Here is a 19,951-nt window from a genome sequence, read left to right as displayed (position 1 = left end):
AACGTTTTTAGGGGCCACTAACATTCCAAAGTGTTTAGTTGGCTTTTCTTTTGTCCACATTAAAGTTTCGGGACTCGGGACAATTTGTGATATCTTGGAACTTTTGAATTTTTAAAATATACAAAATTCAAATATTTTTAAACCAATTGTATGCCTGTATCTAATTGTAGGTAGAGTTGTGGTGTGTCAGACAACCCCCCCACCCTCCATTTCATTTTTGGCTAACACTTTAACTTCAAACACATTACTGTTTTGGTGGTTTTAAGAATGCAACATTTTAAGGATTTGGCCTCAGCGCAGTCTGAAGTCCACTTCAAGCATTTTTAGAACATTTTTAAAAAGTATTTTAGTTATATATCTGAATGTGTTTATCTGTTAGTTTCCCTGACTGAATGTAAACTGTTTTTTTGTGTCCTGCAGTGACCATATTGGGTGCAGGACATGCACCAGTAGAAAGGTCAGTATTTATTTTCTCTGTCTGAGATACTTGATCCATTTAAATGTCTTTTAGATCTAAATCTTTTAAATGTCTCAATATTACCTGGTTTACTTTAAGTTTTTGGTATTTGTTTTTGTGTGTGCATGTCCTTGAATTAATTTATTGTGATTTGCTGTTTACTGCCTACATCACTATGGCCTGAATTGAAAGTACTTATATTTGAATACTAAGATGTAAACTAAGGGTGATATTGAAATTCTTATTTTTGTGCAGTGTTTTTAGCGAAGAGTGTCCAGTCATCAGAGAGGAAGATGCCTTGACTAAGTGGGTGTCAGACCCTGCTAACACGGCCTGGATGGATAGTAAGTTCTTGGGATTTTGTTGGGCTGATAAAAAATAAAGCTCAGGGGAGCAAATCCTCTCAAAAGTACAAATCCTAAAAATTCCTTTCTAAAGTCCCTTACATTTAGAGCTGTGTGAGTTCAGCTGTAGTCCCAGCCATTTAGCAGCACTTAAATATCAACGGCAGTGCCAGATATTTGGTTACAACGATTCACATCTTTTTGTGTACACTTTGGTCAGTCTTTCATAAGTGTTTTCTGTTTACATGTAAATATATGTATAAAGACTTGCAAGTCTTGTTCAGCTGTGCTTCCTGTTTCTGAAGAGAATCCCAGACATTTCCTTCCTTTTCACTGAAGAACTGCTCTCACACTATGACTCTCACAGAGCACTGCTTTGATTTGGTTAGACATTGAGATTTCAAGCCATGTGTTTGCATGTTTCTGTTTGTTTAAGGTCCAGATGAAGTTATTTATGATGATGTACCGAGAGAGAACTCTGGATCCACCACAGGTGCGTTCATCTCGTCTTTTTCTTTATCTTCTCTTACTGTGTGATGTATTTATTAAAGACCCCATGAAAATGCTTGACAAGCACAGTTTTCTCTTTTAAGTCTCCTTGTCTTATGTCCTCTTGAGAGAGAGAGACTATATATTTTAAATGTGTATATCTAAAAGAAGTTAATTTTGTCAACCTGTCAGAGTACACTAGAGGTGGGAGTCTCTGATCGATTCTCTGATGCATCGCAATACTTTCTCCAACGGTTCTGAATCGATTCTCAAAAATTCAGAATAAATTCTGTATTTAAACCACGGCAGCACAGTAGTGCTTATGTGTGCACCAGAGACAGAGTGACATGGTAGAAACAAATGGTGAGACATGCATATCCTAAAGCCAAGCACACATTACAGGACTGATTGCAGACCGGAAGTATCAACCACATGACCATCGTCTGCAACTAAAACTATGATCCTGAAATTAATTCACAAACTAAAACACATAGCAACAGGAGAGTTTATTTGTAAAAACACGTCAACAAACAACATGAAAGACGTGCTACAAAACTGTTGAAAATAGAAGGTGATTCGGGAGATGTGGGTGATTTTTTTTGTCTCCTGTCTTTCTCTCCTCTTGCGCTCCCTTTCTTTGGCTGTTGCTCATTGCCGGTCTCTCACTTGTGCACATACGAGATGCTTGATTGATTTCTTAAGCAGCAACCCTGCTATTTGTGTCACTTTACTATCACCTGTGTTGTGGAAATGAGAAGCTGACATCTGCTCTCTCTCAGAAGCAGATATCTCATGTAGCCATCCTGGACCAGCAACTGATAGTTGTGGTTTTAGTTGTAGGCTAGGGGTCGATTAATTCTAAATGAATAATTGAGTACTGTTTAATATTGAGTGTGTCTATTGATACAAAATTGGATAACAAGATACACTGAGAATCGTTTTGTAATAGAATCATTACCCTTTGAGTCGTAATCAAATTAAATTGCAAGGCCAGTGAAGATTCACACCTCTAACACTACCATATAGAATTCAAAGTTAATAGATATGGACAATTGCTTATTAATGACAAGGTAATAGATGATTCAAAGTTAATAGATATGGAATAAAAGCCACAAAATCCAATTTAACCTTTCAGAGTGTGTGTCACACCATAGTCTAAGAAATGTGAGAGAAATGGAAATGAGAGTAAAATTTGTCCAGTCAGCAGTAAACAGTAATAAGTGTCATGTGACTGCCGGCTCTGCTGCTCTGGCTAGTGCCAAACATGAGGAATTGAATTGGGAACTGCTTTGGTATAATGTGAAAATTGTGTGTGTCAGACCCAGATGAGATGATCTATGATGATGTTGAGTTCGGGGAGGATGGCGGCAGCAGCTCACTGGATAACGGCTGGAGTTCCAGTGAGTTTGAGAGCTATGAGGAAGCAAGTGACACAGAGAATGGACATAAAGAGAATGGCCTCCCAGATGCATTTGTCAGGGGCCGTGCACCCAGCAAGAAAACACATGTGTGTATTTATACTACTACTTTTTCTTTATCTTTCCCTCTGTTTTCTTTCTTTCTCTCTCTATCTGTCTCTTCTCGTTCTGCTGGTATACTCTCTTTCTGTAAAATAAAACTGTTTCTTGAGCAGCTAAAAACATTGACAACATGTATGAATGAAAATTTCTGACCTGCCCTTTGAGTGTGTGTAACCAGTTGCAAATATGTCTGAATACTTGGTTTTTCATTTTTTATATTAGTCCAATTAATATTTAGAAACAGTTGGAAAAGCTTTAAAATGTGGGTAGTGGTTTTGCTTGTATGTGTGGGTGCTGATTCAGTAGCTGAGTAGAGTGAGTGCTTATTTTAGGGAATGTTACCGGGTGTTTGAGTTTTTATGTCAATGTCTGGCCAAGGTATTAGTTTGTTTGAACTAGCAGAACACGTTTAGGGTGAAAATTCCAAAGCCTTCATGTTGTAATATTTTGCTTACTGATCATACAGAGGGATTTGTGTGAGTTTATTAAAGTGTGTGTGAGTGAGGGTTAAAATTAATTGGTGAGGCTGTGTGCAGTAACTCGTTCTCTGCCTCTGTTCAGCTGTCTGAAGATCTGGTGCGTTTGAAAAAGCACTATGAGAGAAAGATGCGAGATCTCATGGCAAACACAGTGGGAACAGTAGAGCTGCAGCAGCTCAAACACAAACATGAACAGAAGGTAAAAGAAAAGAGTATGTGGGTTAGCCCTGACTGACAGCTGTCTATCTTACTGGAGGTGCCCCTTCCTCTCTGTGCTGCTAGTGCTGGTGATGGGGCTTCCTCTGTTCAAACCCAAATCCCTTCACCACCATCCACACTAAGCTTCTGTTTGTGTGTTGTGGGTGAAACTTGCCATCGTAGCTGTCATCGTTTATGGAGAGTGATCTTTCCCTCTCATTTATCCTCCCTCGATGTGTGGCTTTGCATGTCATTCTGTTTTTTTTTTAGTGGAAACATTGTTGATATATGACTCTTTCCCTCAGTGACTGCCTCAAAATTTTCTTAGCCTTTCCTTACTATATTGACACAGACACAGAGGCTACAATAGTCCAAAAATGAATAAAATCCCAGATGTAGTGTATTGTTCAACCAAACAAATTCAGATTTGGTGCATAATGTGGGACTTTTAACTATAAACAAGCCCAAACCACACTGAGGACTCTTAATTTTAAAATGACATAGCTCTGTTACAATGATCTATATTTAAGTATTAACCAAATTAGTCTTTTTATAACCTATATATTTCACCAGATGAGGTTCAATGAGGTGTAAGGTTTTTTATTTATGTTTCCATTTAGTCGCATATTTCTTCTCATGCCCTCGCTTCAATTTAAAACACTTGATTATCTAATCAAAATAACAAAATATGCATTGAAGTGAGGAAAAAAATATGGATGAATATTGTAACCAATAGTTCCAAAAAAGCAACTACTGGCACAGATTATTTGTAAAAACCAATATATCGGTCTACCTCTACTATTTAATATTTGAAAAATGGGATCATGATATGATTGAAATGTGTACGCTTAGCAATGACAGGCAGATAAAGACTATGATGATGTGAAGAACCCAAGTGCATTTATTTACATAAGTGATAACCAAAAACATGAATCCAAAACATAACAAAACATAAACGACTTGACTTCGTTGCACAAAACAGTGTTACATTAACAATACCTGACAAGAGACAATGGCAAACATGAGGGTTTAAATACACAGACATGGGTAACAAGACAACCAATGAACAGACAGAACTATAAACAAGATAACAAGACTAATAAACTAAATCAATGACAAACTAGAACTGATAACGAGTTAACAAGACAAACCAATGAAAACAAGACACATGAACATGGAGGGAAACATGAAATCACATGACCAGGGGACCACATGACAAGATCACATGACAGGAACAAACATGGCATGGAACAAAACACATACAACCCTAACATATCCCCCCCAGGGGTGGCTCCCGATGCCCCAAAACAAAAACACATAGCTCAAGAGAGAGCTGGGGGGTGTGGCGACTTGACGTGGTTACGTGGCATGATATGGAAACATGGTGAAACAAGGTGTGGGGCATAGCCTGGTGAGACAGGGCGGAGCCATGAGAGGCTTGAGGGGCGGAGCCATGGAAGTCAGAGCTGTGAGAGGCTCGAGGGGCAAAACCATGGAGAACTGGATACCAGGAGAGTAGCTGAAGGCTAGTAGGGCCAGGGTGGAGCCAGAGGCAGGGAGGACCAAGGCGGCACCGGAGGCTCGTAGGAGCAAGGTGGAGCTGGGAGATCGGAAGACTGAGGCGGAGCCAGTGGGACTGAGGACCAAGGCGGAGCCGTAGGGATGTAGGTCTCTGGTGGAGCTGAAGGATTGGAGAGACGAGGCGTTGCCAGGTGACCGACAGACCAAGGGGGAGCTGGAGAGATGAGGGACCCCGGTAAAGCCGACAAGCTGAAGGAGCCGAGGGAACGTAGAGCCAAGGTGATGTCGAGGGATCGACAGGCCAAGGCGGAGTCCAGGGCTCGGAGGGTCTAGGCGGAGTCGGAGGTTCAAAAGTTCTCCGTGTCTGGGATATCTCAGAGGGCGATGATCGAGCCGGTGGCTTGGGGGAAACCAGCTGATCAGGAGGACTCAGGGTGGGCACAAGGGCAGGAACCAATTTAAACTTAAACAGCCCAGTGAGAGATGGCTCTGGAACGGACGAGGTTTGCAACACTGGCTCTGGGACGGACGAGGCTTGCAACGCTGGTTCATTGGACGTGGCAGATGTGGGCGTTGGCTCGTTGACCATGGCAGGCTTAGGCATTGGCTCGTTGACCAGAGGTGAACCTGAGATATTGCATGGAGCAGACTGAAGCTTGGCTGTGACATGGCATGGAGCAGTCTCAGGCGTGGCTGTGACATGGCATGGAGCAGTCTCAGGCGTGGCTGTGACATGGCATGGAGCAGTCTCAGGCGTGGCTGTGACATGGCATGGAGCAGTCTCAGGCGTGACTGTGACATGGCATGGAGCAGGCTCAGGCGTGGGTGTGACATGGCATGGAGCAGGCTGAAGAGTTGCTGTGACATGGCATGGAGCATACTCAGGATCCGGGGCGAAAGATGGCGCTAGCTCAGCAACCATGACAAGAAACTCTGGCTTGGCGGCCATGACATGGGACTCTGGCTTGGTGGCCATGACGCGGGACTCTGGCTTGGCGGCCACCACCCCCACAGTGAACGATGAACTACAAATTAGTAGGGCAAGGTCGATATACTGAGCCAGGCTGTGTGTACTCTGACTGACTGCCTGCCATCAGGGAAGAGATTGGCTCATTAAGTCCAAAGCGAAAACAGTCTTTGAGGGCAATCTCATTAAAATCGACAAGGTAGCAAAGACCACAAAACTCCGTTACATAATCCTCCAGGGGACGATTCCCCTGGCGTAAACGAAGAAGCTGGATTGCTGGGTTCATTTTGGTCGGTCAGGTATTCTATAACAAGTACGCTTAGCAATGACAGGCAGACGAGGACGATGATGATGTGAAGACCCAAGTGCATTTATTTACATAAGTGATAACCAAAAATGTGAATCCAAAACATAAATGACTTCATTGCACAAAACAATGTTACATTAACAATACCTGACAAGAGACAATGGCAAACATGAGGGCTTAAATATACAGACATGGGTAACAAGACAACCAATGAACAGACAGAACTATAAACAAGATAACAAGACTAATAAACTAAACCAATGACAAACTAGAACTGATAACGAGTTAACAAGACAATAAACCAATGAAAACAAGATACATGAACATGGAGGGAAACGACCAGGGGACCACATGACAAGATCACATGACAGGAACAAACATGGCATGGAACAAAACACACACAACCCTGACAATGATATTATGATTTTTGAGTAATTTTGTAGTCGAGTAAAACATCGATTACTTGTAAATTAAAATGTTAGTTAAAAATATCAAGAATGACACATAGGTGGAAATTATATTTTGTTTTATTCACAAACGTTACTGATTTTTTTTTTTTTTTTTTTTTTTTTTACAATATTCATAAAAAAAATATTTAAAAACAACAGTAAAAAACATTTTCACTCATCCAGATCTTATGTAGAAACCAATACTGACGGCATCAGGGTAATGTACATATATAAACTCTGAGTCTACATAAAAAGGCGATCAAATTTTATAATTTCACATGTTATTCAGAAAAACAAGTGGTGAAAGTTGGCTTTTTATAAAAATGCGTTCTGCCCGTGTTCAGATATTTAACGCACATGATAAGCTTCTTATCTTATCATGTGCGTTACTGCTTCACATTTCATTTCTACCATAAAAACAGATCCTTCTCTGTTGGTTTGCATGAATCCAACAAGAAATGAATGCCAATACAGTAGAATTCAAAAAGAATCAAAATATTTCATGTTTTGCCACACTTGGCTTTGCTTGAAAGCACACAAAGATGCTATGATATCTCCTTTCATCCAACACCTCGATGACACACATCCACAGCACCCCCCAAGTGGACTCAATTTTAAATGCAAGATTTGGTAAGAGATTCAGAGGGAAAGTACAGGATAATTCAGTGTTGCCTACGGCAGGAAAATGTGCAAAGTAAAATCAATTTGTGATATTTGAGTAGTGTTTTTAATAGTCGACTTGCTGGTGCAGAACTAGTGTACTAACCAAAAGCAATGCAACAGGTTTCAGGGGACAAGCAATTTGTCTACCCAGACTGAACGTCAGACATGCTGCACAATACCACACAATCACAGCCAATCAAAATATTTGATGTTTAATATACAGTTATGAGGATTAGAATTTTTATTTTGAACCTAGTGAAATTTCACTGTTGTCAGGACTACCTTGTGTAACGGTGTAGAAATAAAAACCAAGCTGTCAACAAAATGGGCATGATTTGACTGACAATTTGACAGACTGCTGAACTGCAGTTGCAGTCGCTGTCTCCCTTATTTGTTCATCACTCTCCACATTCACCCTCGCCATCTTAACCATCAGTCGTGTGATCTGGTGTCAGTGTAACATCTTTCCATTGTGTGTTTGTTCATTCACAACTCAACATTTAGCTTGAATGCATGATTTGTTGAAATCTTATGTCCTACTTTGATAGTTCTTCTCCACGGTGTGAGGATCATTTTATTTTAAATGCAGGACTAATGGCTCTCAAAATGAATGTGAAGTCTTATTGTTATAAGTTATGGTAGTAGAGAGCTCACAGCTGAATCATGATGAATATGCTACAGATGCAGCGGTTTGTGAAAGCAGCCAAAGATGGAACTAAAGAAGGTCTGCAGAAAACCAAAGCGGTGGTGAGAAGGGGACGATCTTTCATCCGCACAAAATCTCTCTGTCATGGTAAATAGCCAGGCCGACTTCTAAAACCTCCAGCCTTGTGAAAGAGCTTAAAAATTATTGCTGTCTTGTTTAAAATGCCTCTACATAATTCATTTGTTTAATCCTTATTTTTTTCCTTCAGAGAAAAAACCCAGCTGCTTTGAAGAGTCAGATCTTTTCATTGAGGTAGAGTGTTTTAATGTCGACCCAGTGTTGGGGCCTGCACCTGACGGACTCTCTCTGCACCAGGTACTGTCTCAAACAAACAAACAAATTTACCAAAATTTATCAGAAATGATCACACAAAATGTTTATTCACTTTTTGCAAGTTTTACAAACCTGGATTATGGGCTTTTTATGTGTATGTAAACAGTTGATGAGGAGATGTATTCTTGAAAAGATTCTAGAGAGCGAGAAGAACTATTTGGAAGCTCTGAAGAGAATTTTAGAGGTTTGTGCTGTTTTTGTCTCCCTTTACCTGTGCTGTTTTAACATTCAGTGGACAGTTTGTTATTGAATGCATTTCAATTTAAAACTTTTTCTATGCTGCTTGCAGTACACAGATGAGAGAACAAACAATACATTTTATTATTTGTTGTGGAATGTTTTGGTTCACTGCATATTCATTTAAAAACCGTAAATTCTTCCTACATTTTCTGCACTTCACAGCAATATGAAAAACCACTGTCAGAGATTGAGCCACAGTTACTGAGTGACCGCAAGTGTAAGGTGGTGTTTTATCGGATTCGGGAGATCCTGCAGTGCCATGCTATGTTCCAGATGGCGCTGGCCAGCCGTGTATCTGACTGGGATGAGCTGGAGATAATTGGAGACGTGTTTGTCGCATCTGTGAGATATTTCATTTCACAACTGAATGGATACTGAAATGTGGATGTAATGTGGAATGTGGACAACACAGATCATCTTAAGCAGCATACATTTCTATTATCATACCTTAAAATCATACATTTCTTTCTATTTCTATGTGTCTTTTAAATTAACTGCACTTACGGGTCAGTGAGTTTAAAGGCATTATAAAAATATCTTTCTGCTTATCATGCCTTGTTTTAGGCTGTAAACTCCAAAACTTCCATGTACTGATTACAAACCACACCCTTTCATCTAAGTTTCTACATGCACAAACCCTCTCCACCCATAAGCAGCTGTTTGTGAAGTGTTTCTCTCATACTACACCAGTAAAACTTATGTAGTTCATGAAGGAAACAAAGCAAAAAAACAGCATTAGGGTTTCCACTGTCACAGTATAAATCTGTATATCTCATGACTGCCCTCACCTCTGTCACTCTCTCTTCTGCAGTTTTCCAAGTCCATGGTGTTGGATGCATACAGTGAATATGTGAATAACTTTAGTTTGGCGATGGGAGTGGTGCGGAAGGCGTGTGCTGCTAAGCCCTGTTTCCTCGACTTCCTCAAGGTTAGATATCTCTAGAATAGATATAGTCTAGAAAATTCCTTTGGTGCAGTAATGACATGTGAACCAGTTCTGCTCTGTTCTGTAATGTCATTTATGAAATATTTCAAACCTTTTTAAGGGATACCAGAACTGGTTGTCACATGATGAGGTTGACACAGGGGCTAGATCTAAGTAAAGATAAGATTTGGAGTTACAAGTCCAATTTCACCAATGTGTGTTTTCTGTAGCAGAGATTTTGTATGTTGGTTTCAAACACCTATTTCAAAACTCTTTTAAATTAGAATGATGTTTTATGAATTCTATCCTCCAAAGTAAGTTTTCACTAACGTCATATAACCACACTGACATACACCAAGTCAAGGGTCAACCATAGTATGCTTAATATAGGCATAGATTTAAAAAGAGGCTTTTGGGGCAAGTTGTCAACATGTGTTCAATGATCTGTATGTTTTTGTGCTGTGCAATAGTGGTGAACATGTTCAATAGCTTTTTTGTGGCCAAGACTTCAAGGTACAGTATGTGGCTATGCAAATATTGACTTTAAAAAAATAAACCTATCCTGAGAAATATTCACTGGAGTAAAAAGTGTGACAACTAGACCCAGTCTCCCCTACATTCACATTACAAGTCTTAAAGGGATAGTTGACCCAAAAATGAAAATTCTCTCATCATTTACCCGCACACAAACAAAGCTCTATAGGTACATAGAATGCAAGTGTATGGAGGCCAGAAATTTGAAGGTCCAAAATGCACATAAATGCAGCATAGAAGTAATCCATAAGACTCCACTGGTTAACCATGTCTTCAGAAGCAATATGAAATGTGTGTATGAGAAACAGATAAATATTTAAGTCCTTTTTTTTACTATAAATATCCACTTTCACTTAAAAATTCTTCTTTTGTTTTTGCTGATTTGCATTCTTTGTGCATATTGCCACCTACTGGGCTGGGAGGAGAATTTATAATAAAAAGGGACTGAAATATTGATCTGTTACTATGTGCTTTTTGGACCTTCAAAGTTCTGGCCATAATCCACTTGCATTGTATGGTCCTACAGAGCTGAAATATTCTTTTTAAAATCTTTGTTTGTGTTCAGCAGAAGAAAGAAAGTCTGGGATGACATGAGGGTGGGTAAATGATGCGAGAATTTTAATTTTTTGGGTGAACTATCTCTTAAAACCCCAGAAATATGAGCATTGTTTGCGGGTCAGAAATTTACTTTTCCAAGGGGCAGTATTTGCAGGGCTTTTTTTTTTTATCACATATATAGCTCATTATTATCATCATTCATATATTTTGAAATTCGGGGGCATTTTTGTCTCTTTCGGTGGCACTTTTGCCATGAGCCGCCCATGAGAAGTGATGTTGTTGCCTTTAACAGCAAAACATCTACAATTAAATGCTTCCATTACTTATTTTATTCTTAGTTAAGTCTTATGCTTCTTATTTATTTACACTCATTTCTTTCCTTTAGTCCTGACTTCAGTATGTGTTCAGGGTCACAGAGGTGAGAGATTATATTTTAATGTGATGCTGTTTTTGTTGTCCACAGCATCGTCAGGAGACCAGTGAAGACCGCCTGACCCTCTATGGTCTGATGATGAAGCCTATCCAGAGGTTCCCGCAGTTCATACTGCTGCTGCAAGTGTGTATTTCTCTCTTTCTCACAAACACTTATGTTTTCATTAGCCACTTTTCCACTATCAGGCCAGTGCGAGCCAGGGCTATCAACTGGCCAGCCGGGGCCAAAATCATCTGCGTTCCCACCATTGGGTCAATAGCCCCACAGTGTTGCCCTAAAATCCACCCTTAACATGCCGCCTTGGTGTTAACGCCAAACACCCCACCCATTTCATAAGCAAGAGGGAGGCTCAAGCTGAGGTATCATGTTATCTAGAATATTGAGTTTAAATAGTTTGTAAACATTAGCTAGCTAGCCAGATAAGTTAGCGTTGACAACTCACTGACTGGTGTCCCAAGTGGTCTCTCCACTAACAGCGGGATGGTGTCCCAGCACACCGTCCATGATCTCAAACCTTATAAAATTCTTTCTTTGGGCACTGCTTTGTCCATTGAACGTTTTAACCGAATTGTACTGTACCCACAATTTTTTTAATTTTGCCAAATCTGTACCATTTTGTGCTGGATACACAGCCTGGCAAGTTCCGCGAAACTCTGCCTTTGACATTGACCCCGCCTCACTGCCCAGTTGGCCTTGTTTAGCCCAAGGGTAATCGCCGGGCCAAAGGCCATTGTCCGTTGGCCCCAAGAAAGCCCCGAAAGTGACAGTGGGGACGCAACTGGCCCTGGCACGCACTAGCACACCCTCATTTGGATCAATAGTGGAAACGCAACTATTGTGCGGACCATTGGCTGGTTTCGTCAATGTAGGTTTCAGGCTTTACCATCCTTGTATGGACATTTGGCCACACACCCACTTAAACATGCTACTGCTCTATTATGAATAAGAAAGTACAGGTGCTACAGATGTGATGAAGACCAGAAGGGGGCGCCTCTTTCTTTCAGATCTAAATCCCTGCTACAATAATTTCATATGTTGTCACTATAGTCATGAACTAAGAGGCAAAACAGCTTCAGTGAGGTTTTCAGTCTTCCACTTTATTTTTAACAGTTAAACCATCACTGATGACTCTAATTAATGGCAAGAACTGTAAATGTACTGAAAAGCTTGCTGAAAGTTACATTTCTTTGTCTCATTGTAGGATATGTTGAAAAACACGCCAGTAGGTCATCCTGACCGTCTTCCACTTCAGATGGCTCTCACTGAACTAGAAACGCTTTCTGAAAAACTAAATGAGAGGAAGAGAGAGGCTGACCAGCGCTGTGAGATCAGACACATCGCTAAGGCTATGAATGAACATTACCTCAATAAGGTACTGCAGCCCCCTCTACTCTGAGAGATGGGCTATAAAGTGGTAATTCTGCTTTGAAAGATAAAGATGGCAGTAGTTCAGCTCAGAACCATTGTTTGAAAGTGTGTGTATGTGCGCATAGTCAAATTGTGTCATTTGGCAGTGGGTGTTTCAAGCAGCAGAGTTAAACCTAGAGTGTATCTGATTTTAGTTAAGCCCTGCTGTACTGATATCAACTTCACACCATCTGGGGATCCAATGTTTTGTCTTACTCCAGCCTAAACTCAGATCTCACACTGGACTGGGCTGAGGCATGTGTGAGTGTTCAGTGTCAACTGTGCTGATGAATGACTATGACAGAGTAGCACCCTTGAATATTTAATCCTCAATTCAATCCTTTTATTGCCGTTTCTGCTTCTCTCTCTCTCTCTCTCTCTCTCTCTCTCTCTCTCTGTCTCTCTCTCTTTCTCAGCTGCTGAGCAGCGGCAGCCGTTATCTGATTCGTTCTGATGACATGGTGGAAACCGTTTATAACGATCACGGGGAGATCGTTAAGACTAAGGAACGGCGAGTCTTTCTTCTGAATGACGTGCTCATGTGTGCCACCCCCAACCGATGGTATGACACATTACACACATTAGTTACACAAAGGTTCCATTTGTTAATATTAATTAATTAGGTACAATGAACCATATAATTTGTTCATATTGCATTAACTTATGTTAACAAAAAAACTTTTAATTAAAAAAATTTGTTAGTAGATTTTGAAAGTAACAATAACCAAGATTAATACATTCTGCAAATGTATTGTACATTGTTAGTTCATGTTAACTAATGTAGTTAACTAATGTTAACAAATCGAAATGTACTATAAACTTTGTGAGCTCCGACATAAAATGTTGCCTTAATGTCAGTCAGTTACTGAAGAAACCGTTTAGCCTAGCATCACTCCCAGAAATATTTAATATCTAGATCTTTAGAATCAAAGGTCAGGCCCAATCTCATGTGAGCCAGAATGATCTGTCTGTTTAGTGTATTTTGTTTACACTGTAAGCCCAAAGTTAAAGAAATAGTTCACCTAAAAATTTTAATGTTGTCATTAATTACTTTCAAAGGTCGTTCCAAACCCGCATGCTGTTATTTTTTCCATGCAACACAAAAGTAGATATTTTTGAAGAATTTTTACATAACTTTTGCCATACAAGGACAGTTCATAGTGATCATGTCTGTCAAGCTCCAAAAAAGAGATAAAACAACCACTAAAAAAGCACCATAAAATTATCATAAAAGCAGTCCATATAATTTGTCCATTATATTCCTTATGAAAAGTCTTCTGAAGCCATACAATAGATTTGTGTGAAGAACAAATAAAAATGTAAATCACTATTCACTGATTATCTTTTTCTACAGTATTAAAAAATGGTTTTATAGTGTTTTTCCCCTTTCCTTTTTTGGAGCTTGACAGGCGTGGTTACTATGAACTGTCCTTGTTGGCAAGAGCTGCATATTCATGAAAAATTTCTACTTTTGTGTTCCATGGAAAAATAACAACATAAAGGGTTGGAACGACATGAAGGTGACTATATATTAACAGAGTCTTTGTTTTTGGGTGAACTAAACCTTTCCACCAGGTGCTAGGCTTCTTTCTCCACAGAATTATCCTTCCTCTAAGTGTTTCTGTCTTTCTCCAGCTCTTCTCAGGATGGTGTAAGTGTGGGAGCAGGAAGTGCAAATGTTCCCTCAGGACAGAGGTTCCTGCTCAAGTGGAGTGTGCCTTTGAGTCTGGTGGAGGTTGTGGAGTTTGGCTCCAATGAGGACATGGGTGACTCTGCCAGATTTCCCCCCTCACACTCAGGAGAGAAAGTCGTCATCAATGCTAAACCTAGTATGTTCATGTTACACTCACAGAAACATGCATGTACACAATACACACACGTTTACTCAGCTATTCAAATTAGGACACACTATAGACTTTTATTGTTTTAATATAAAGCTAACTGTAATTATTGTAGACTAGTCTTAATCCTACCCCTATAAAGTGACCAACACATTTACCTTCGCACAGCGAAATTCCATGAGCGAATTACAGTCATTTCAATGGAAATCCATGCGATTGTGAATTTCACAGAATGGACTTCAGGTGGCGAAGAATTTCCCCTAGCTGATTTAGCGTGGAGTTCAAGTTTGTTGAACTTTAACTGGCAAATTCACTATGTTGACCAATAGGAATTTGCTTGGTTTGGCAGTGAACTCTGTGTGGGTGGTGCTTCATACACAGCTACACTGAATATTCACAATTGACAAGGATATCATTTTAGCGGCGACTTTCTTTTTAACATCAATCTCGCAGAGTATAAAGTGCAGCATTAAAAAGAGGCTGCTTGGCCATATGTTTTTTGCTGGTTTCACACACGCTCAACGTCCGCCCACGCCTTATTCATCCACAGAATTTCGCAGAGCAAAGATAAATGTTTGCCCACAAACTATACATTTTATCCCTAAACTAAGCTTGAATATTATTTTTATAATTTCTGTAGTTACTTAACAGTTTGTATGTGTTTAGTCTGATCTGATGTTGGAAAGAGCCATTTTCTGCTCCTCCTGGAGGTCGAGGGGCTAGTGGTGGTTCAGGTTCTGGACTGATAGTCCAAAGATTGCAGATTCAAGCAGTGAATTGTTCTGTCCATGTGCTATAGATATCCCTGATAACCATTGATTCTTTGCATGAATTATTAAACCTCAGCTTGTTTCAGATGAAATATCATTATAGATAGATTGCTGAAAGTTGCTTTTGACAGAAATGTGTGCTCAATGAAAAAATAACCAAACTACCTAAAATAGCCAAGTAACTGTAACAATAGAAGGAAGTGTGTGGAGAGATATGTTTTGTAGACCACACTCAATGCACAAAACACTTATGTTATTTTTAAATGAACAAGAGCCCAGATGTGGCATTTAAAGTACTCTATAAATATTCAGGAAAACGTGGTCAGATTACTTTGTGAATTCTGACACATCCAGATAAATACAGTGGTGTGAAAAAGTGTTTGCCCCCTTCCTGATTTCTTATTTTTTTGCATGTTTGTCACTTAAATGTTTCAGATCATCAAACAAGTTTAAATATTAGTCAGAGATAACACAAGTAAACACAAAATGCAGTTTTTAAATGAAGGTTGTTATTATTAAGGGAAAACAAAATCCAAACCTACATGGCCCTGTGTGAAAAAGTTTTTGCCCCACCTGTTAAAACATAACTGTGGTTTATCACACCTGAGTTCAATTTCCCTAGCCACACCCAGGCCTGATTACTGCCACACCTGTTCTCAATCAAGAAATCACTTAAATAGGACCTGCCTGACAAAGTGAAGTAGACCAAAAGATCTTCAAAAGCTAGACATCATGTCGAGATCCAAAGAAATTCAGGAGCAAATGAGAAATAAAGTAATTGAGATCTATCAGTCTGGAAAAGGTTATAAAGCCATTTCGAAAGCTTTGGGACTCCAGAGAATCACAGTGAGAGCCATTATCCACAAATGGCGAAAACATGAAACAGTGGTGAACCTTCCCAGGAGTGGCCGGCCGACTAAAATTACCCCAAGAGCGCAGCGACGACTCATCCAAGAGGTCACAAAAGACCCCACAACAACATCCAAAGAACTGCAGGCCTTACTTGCCTCAGTTAAGGTCAGTGTTCATGACTCCACCATAAGAAAGAGACTGGGCAAAAATGGCCTACATGGCAGAGTTCCAAGACGAAAACCACTGCTGAGCAAAAAGAACATTAAGGCTCGTCTCATTTTTGCCAGAAAACATCTTGATGATCCCCAAGACTTTTGGGAAAATACTCTGTGGACTGACGAGACAAAAGTTGAACTTTTTGGAAGGTGTGTGTCCCATTACATCTGGCGTAAAAGTAACACCGCATTTCAGAAAAAGAACATCATACCAACAGTAAAATATGGTGGTGGTAGTGTGATGGTCTGGGGCTGTTTTGCTGCTTCAGGACCTGGAAGACTTGCTGTGATAAATGGAACCATGAATTCTGCTGTCTGCCAAAAAATCCTGAAGGAGAATGTCCGGCCATCTGTTCGTGACCTCAAGCTGAAGCGAACTTGGGTTCTGCAGCAGGACAATGATCCAAAACACACCAGCAAGTCCACCTCTGAATGGCTGAAGAAAAACAAAATGAAGACTTTGGAGTGGCCTAGTCAAAGTCCTGACCTGAATCCTATTGAGATGCTGTGGCATGACCTTAAAAAGGCAGTTAATGCTCGAAAACCCTCCAATGTGGCTGAATTACAACAATTCTGCAAAGATGAGTGGGCCAAAATTCCTCCACAGCGCTGTAAAAGACTCATTGCAAGTTATCGCAAACGCTTGATTGCAGTTGTTGCTGCTAAGGGTGGCCCAACCAGTTATTAGGTTTAGGGGGCAATCACTTTTTCACACAGGGCCATGTAGGTTTGGATTTTGTTTTCCCTTAATAATAACAACCTTCATTTAAAAACTGCATTTTGTGTTTACTTGTGTTATCTTTGACTAATATTTAAACTTGTTTGATGATCTGAAACATTTAAGTGTGACAAACATGCAAAAAAATAAGAAATCAGGAAGGGGGCAAACACTTTTTCACACCACTGTATGTCACGGATTATTCCATTGTTATGTAATGGAAAATATGGCTCTGAAGATACTGCCGTTAGACACAGTTCACTGCGCTTTCCAATAGGGATGTGCGAGACTAGTCGACTAAACGGTTCTGATGCTGCTAGTCGACACTGGAATTACTAGTCAGTTAATATTTGCCACCGTTAAACTGATCATCATTTTTACACATTTACGTTTGGCTTTATATTTTTACAGAGGCTGCACTTAAATTACTGTCATTTTAATGTTACATATTTTAAATAGAATTAATAATACAAATATTATTTAAAAAAAGAGGATATCTGGAGCAGATACAGAGTTTAATTTCACCTCAGGCTCCACGAGCTTCCCTCTCACGGCGCGAGCAGGAAAATATCCTCTCACTAGACAAGCAAACTCAGCAAAGTAGTTATGAAAACACTTTGGTGGTGGTGCGGGAATCGGCTTTTCAAACGTTTGAAAGTCCCTATGGATGTTTTCACATTTGAGTTTTCTTTAAATCTGTGCATGCTTGTACGTTATTTTTCCACTGAATGGGCTTTTTCAAGCGCAGGATAGCCACCTCAGGTGAGTCAAGTCCCGTCGACCATGTCGACGTGTTTTGCTCATCAAATAATTTATTCTTTTGAGTAAGTAGCCTAGAAAATGACTGTTTTAGACTAGGTATGCCATTTTTTTAATCTGCTGATTAGTAAAGCTATTTTCAACTAGGTGCCAACTGCTTAACAGGTTAAACTATCTTTTATTCTGTGTGCACATCATGTTTAGAACACAATAGGTTTATTGCAGGCTACATCACAGGCCTATTTTTTCTATCCTATAGCAACTTTTTTTATTTTATTTTTTTACATCGTGACTGTTATTGGTTAACGTTCTTTTCAGAACAACTGTCATATTAGATCAATGGCTAATTTATGACTGCACGTCGTGAAATACGTGCAACTTTTCAGCACATTTGTTTTTCTCATAGATTTGGCTTAGACTACCTGTTAATTATTTTCGACAATGTCCTGACTGTTTTAATATGTTCAGTAACTTTTACTTGGTGATTTCCGTTTAGAACAGGCTTTTAGGGTTGTTCCATTGATCCTGCACTATTCATTCAATTGTTTTCAATAAATATGCCTGTTAAATATTCACTAACGTTGATTCAGTGAATGCATGTCATGTTCTATATTTTTTGTGATTAACATGTTTATTAATTTTCAAAACAAAGAAAAACAAAACATATATACAATGATTCAACATTAACTCCCACTACTTTCCCTCCCCAATCAAGAACCCCACCCCAAACGAACATCCCAGTGGTCTTACATAAGTACACACATTTACAGAGAATAAAATAATATATATATATATATATATATATATATATATATATATATATATACATATATATATACACACACACACACACATATACATACACACATATATATACACGCATATATACATACACATATATATATATATACACACACACAGTGCATCCAGAAAGTATTCACAGTGCTTCACTTTTTCCACATTTTGTTATGTTACAGCCTGATTCCAAAATGGATTAAATTCATTATTTTCCTCAAAATACTACAAACAATACCCCATAATGACAACGTGAAAGAAGTTTGTTTGAAATCTTTGCAAATTTATTAAAAATAAAAAACGAAAACAAATCACATGTACATAAGTATTCACAGCTTTTGCTCAATACTTTGTTGAAGCACCTTTGGCACCAATTACAGCCTCAAGTCTTTTTGAGTATGATGCTACAAGCTTGGCACAGTTATTTTTGGGCAGTTTCTCCCATTCTTCTTTGCAGGACCTCTCAAGCTCCATCAGGTTTGATGGGGAGCGTCGGTACACAGCCATTTTCAGATCTCTCCAGAGATGTTCAATCGGGTTCAAGTCTGGGCTCTGGCTGGGCCACTCAAGGACATTCACAGAGTTGTCCCGGAGCCACTCCTTTGTTATCTTGGCTGTGTGCTTAGGGTCGTTGTCCTGTTGGAAGATGAACCTTCACCCCAGCCTGAGGTCCAGAGCGCTCTGGAGCAGGTTTTCATCAAGGATGTCTCTGTACATTGCTGCATTCATCTTTCCCTCGATCCTGACTAGTCTCCCAGTTCCTGCTGCTGAAAAACATCCCCACAGCATGATGCTGCCACCACCATGCTTCACTGTAGGGATGGTATTGGCCAGGTGATGAGCGGTGCCTGGTTTCCTCCAGACATAACGCTTGCCATTCAGGCCAAAGAGTTCAATCTTTGTTTCTCATGGTCTGAGAGACCTTCAGGTGCCTTTTGGCAAACTCCAGGTGGGCTGTCATGTGCCTTTTACTGAGGAGTGCCTTCCATCTGGCCACTCTACCGTACAGGCCTCTCCACAGAGAAACGCTGGAGCTCTGTCAGAGTGACCATCGGGTTCTTGGTCACCTCCCTGACGCCCTTCTCCCCGATCGCTCAGTTTGGCCAGGCGGCCAGCTCTGGGAAGAGTTCTGGTTGTTCCAAACTTCTTCCATTTATGGATGATGGAGGCCAGTGTGCTCATTGGGACCTGCAGAAATTTTTCTGTACCCTTCCCCAGATCTGTGCCTCGATACAATCCTGTCTCGGAGGTCTACAGACAATTCCTTGGACTTCATGGCTTGGTTTGTGCTCTGACATGCACTGTTAACTGTGGGACCTTATATAGACAGGTGTGTGCCTTTCCAAATCATGTCCAATCAACTGAATTTACCACAGGTGGACTCCAATCAAGTTGTAGATAACGTCTCAAGGATGATCAGTGGAAACAGGATAGATTTCAAACAAACTTCTTTCATGTTGTCATTATGGGG

At 39.9% G+C, this 19,951-nt stretch overlaps 1 protein-coding gene across 2 annotated transcripts in view; it reads left to right on the top strand.

Annotated features, from left to right (window-relative positions):
* The window catches only part of LOC127455525 (rho guanine nucleotide exchange factor 10-like), a 121,339-nt gene that overhangs the window by 37,843 nt on the left and 63,545 nt on the right, over positions 1-19,951 (top strand). For both annotated transcript variants that reach the window (XM_051723499.1, XM_051723498.1), the window contains 14 exons: positions 421-457; positions 713-801; positions 1,238-1,294; positions 2,610-2,797; positions 3,372-3,488; positions 8,076-8,187; positions 8,309-8,415; positions 8,540-8,617; positions 8,836-9,015; positions 9,485-9,601; positions 11,154-11,246; positions 12,325-12,495; positions 12,947-13,092; positions 14,166-14,359. In XM_051723499.1, coding sequence (XP_051579459.1) covers positions 421-457; positions 713-801; positions 1,238-1,294; positions 2,610-2,797; positions 3,372-3,488; positions 8,076-8,187; positions 8,309-8,415; positions 8,540-8,617; positions 8,836-9,015; positions 9,485-9,601; positions 11,154-11,246; positions 12,325-12,495; positions 12,947-13,092; positions 14,166-14,359 — 1,686 coding nt within the window. The remainder of the gene's footprint in view (positions 1-420; positions 458-712; positions 802-1,237; positions 1,295-2,609; positions 2,798-3,371; positions 3,489-8,075; positions 8,188-8,308; positions 8,416-8,539; positions 8,618-8,835; positions 9,016-9,484; positions 9,602-11,153; positions 11,247-12,324; positions 12,496-12,946; positions 13,093-14,165; positions 14,360-19,951) is intronic.

This window comes from Myxocyprinus asiaticus, chromosome 17, assembly GCF_019703515.2.
Source record: "Myxocyprinus asiaticus isolate MX2 ecotype Aquarium Trade chromosome 17, UBuf_Myxa_2, whole genome shotgun sequence".
Classification (NCBI taxonomy): Eukaryota; Metazoa; Chordata; class Actinopteri; order Cypriniformes; family Catostomidae; genus Myxocyprinus; species Myxocyprinus asiaticus.
The sequence above is the reverse complement of the archived record's forward strand: the minus strand, read 5'-3'. Positions and strand labels throughout refer to the sequence as shown.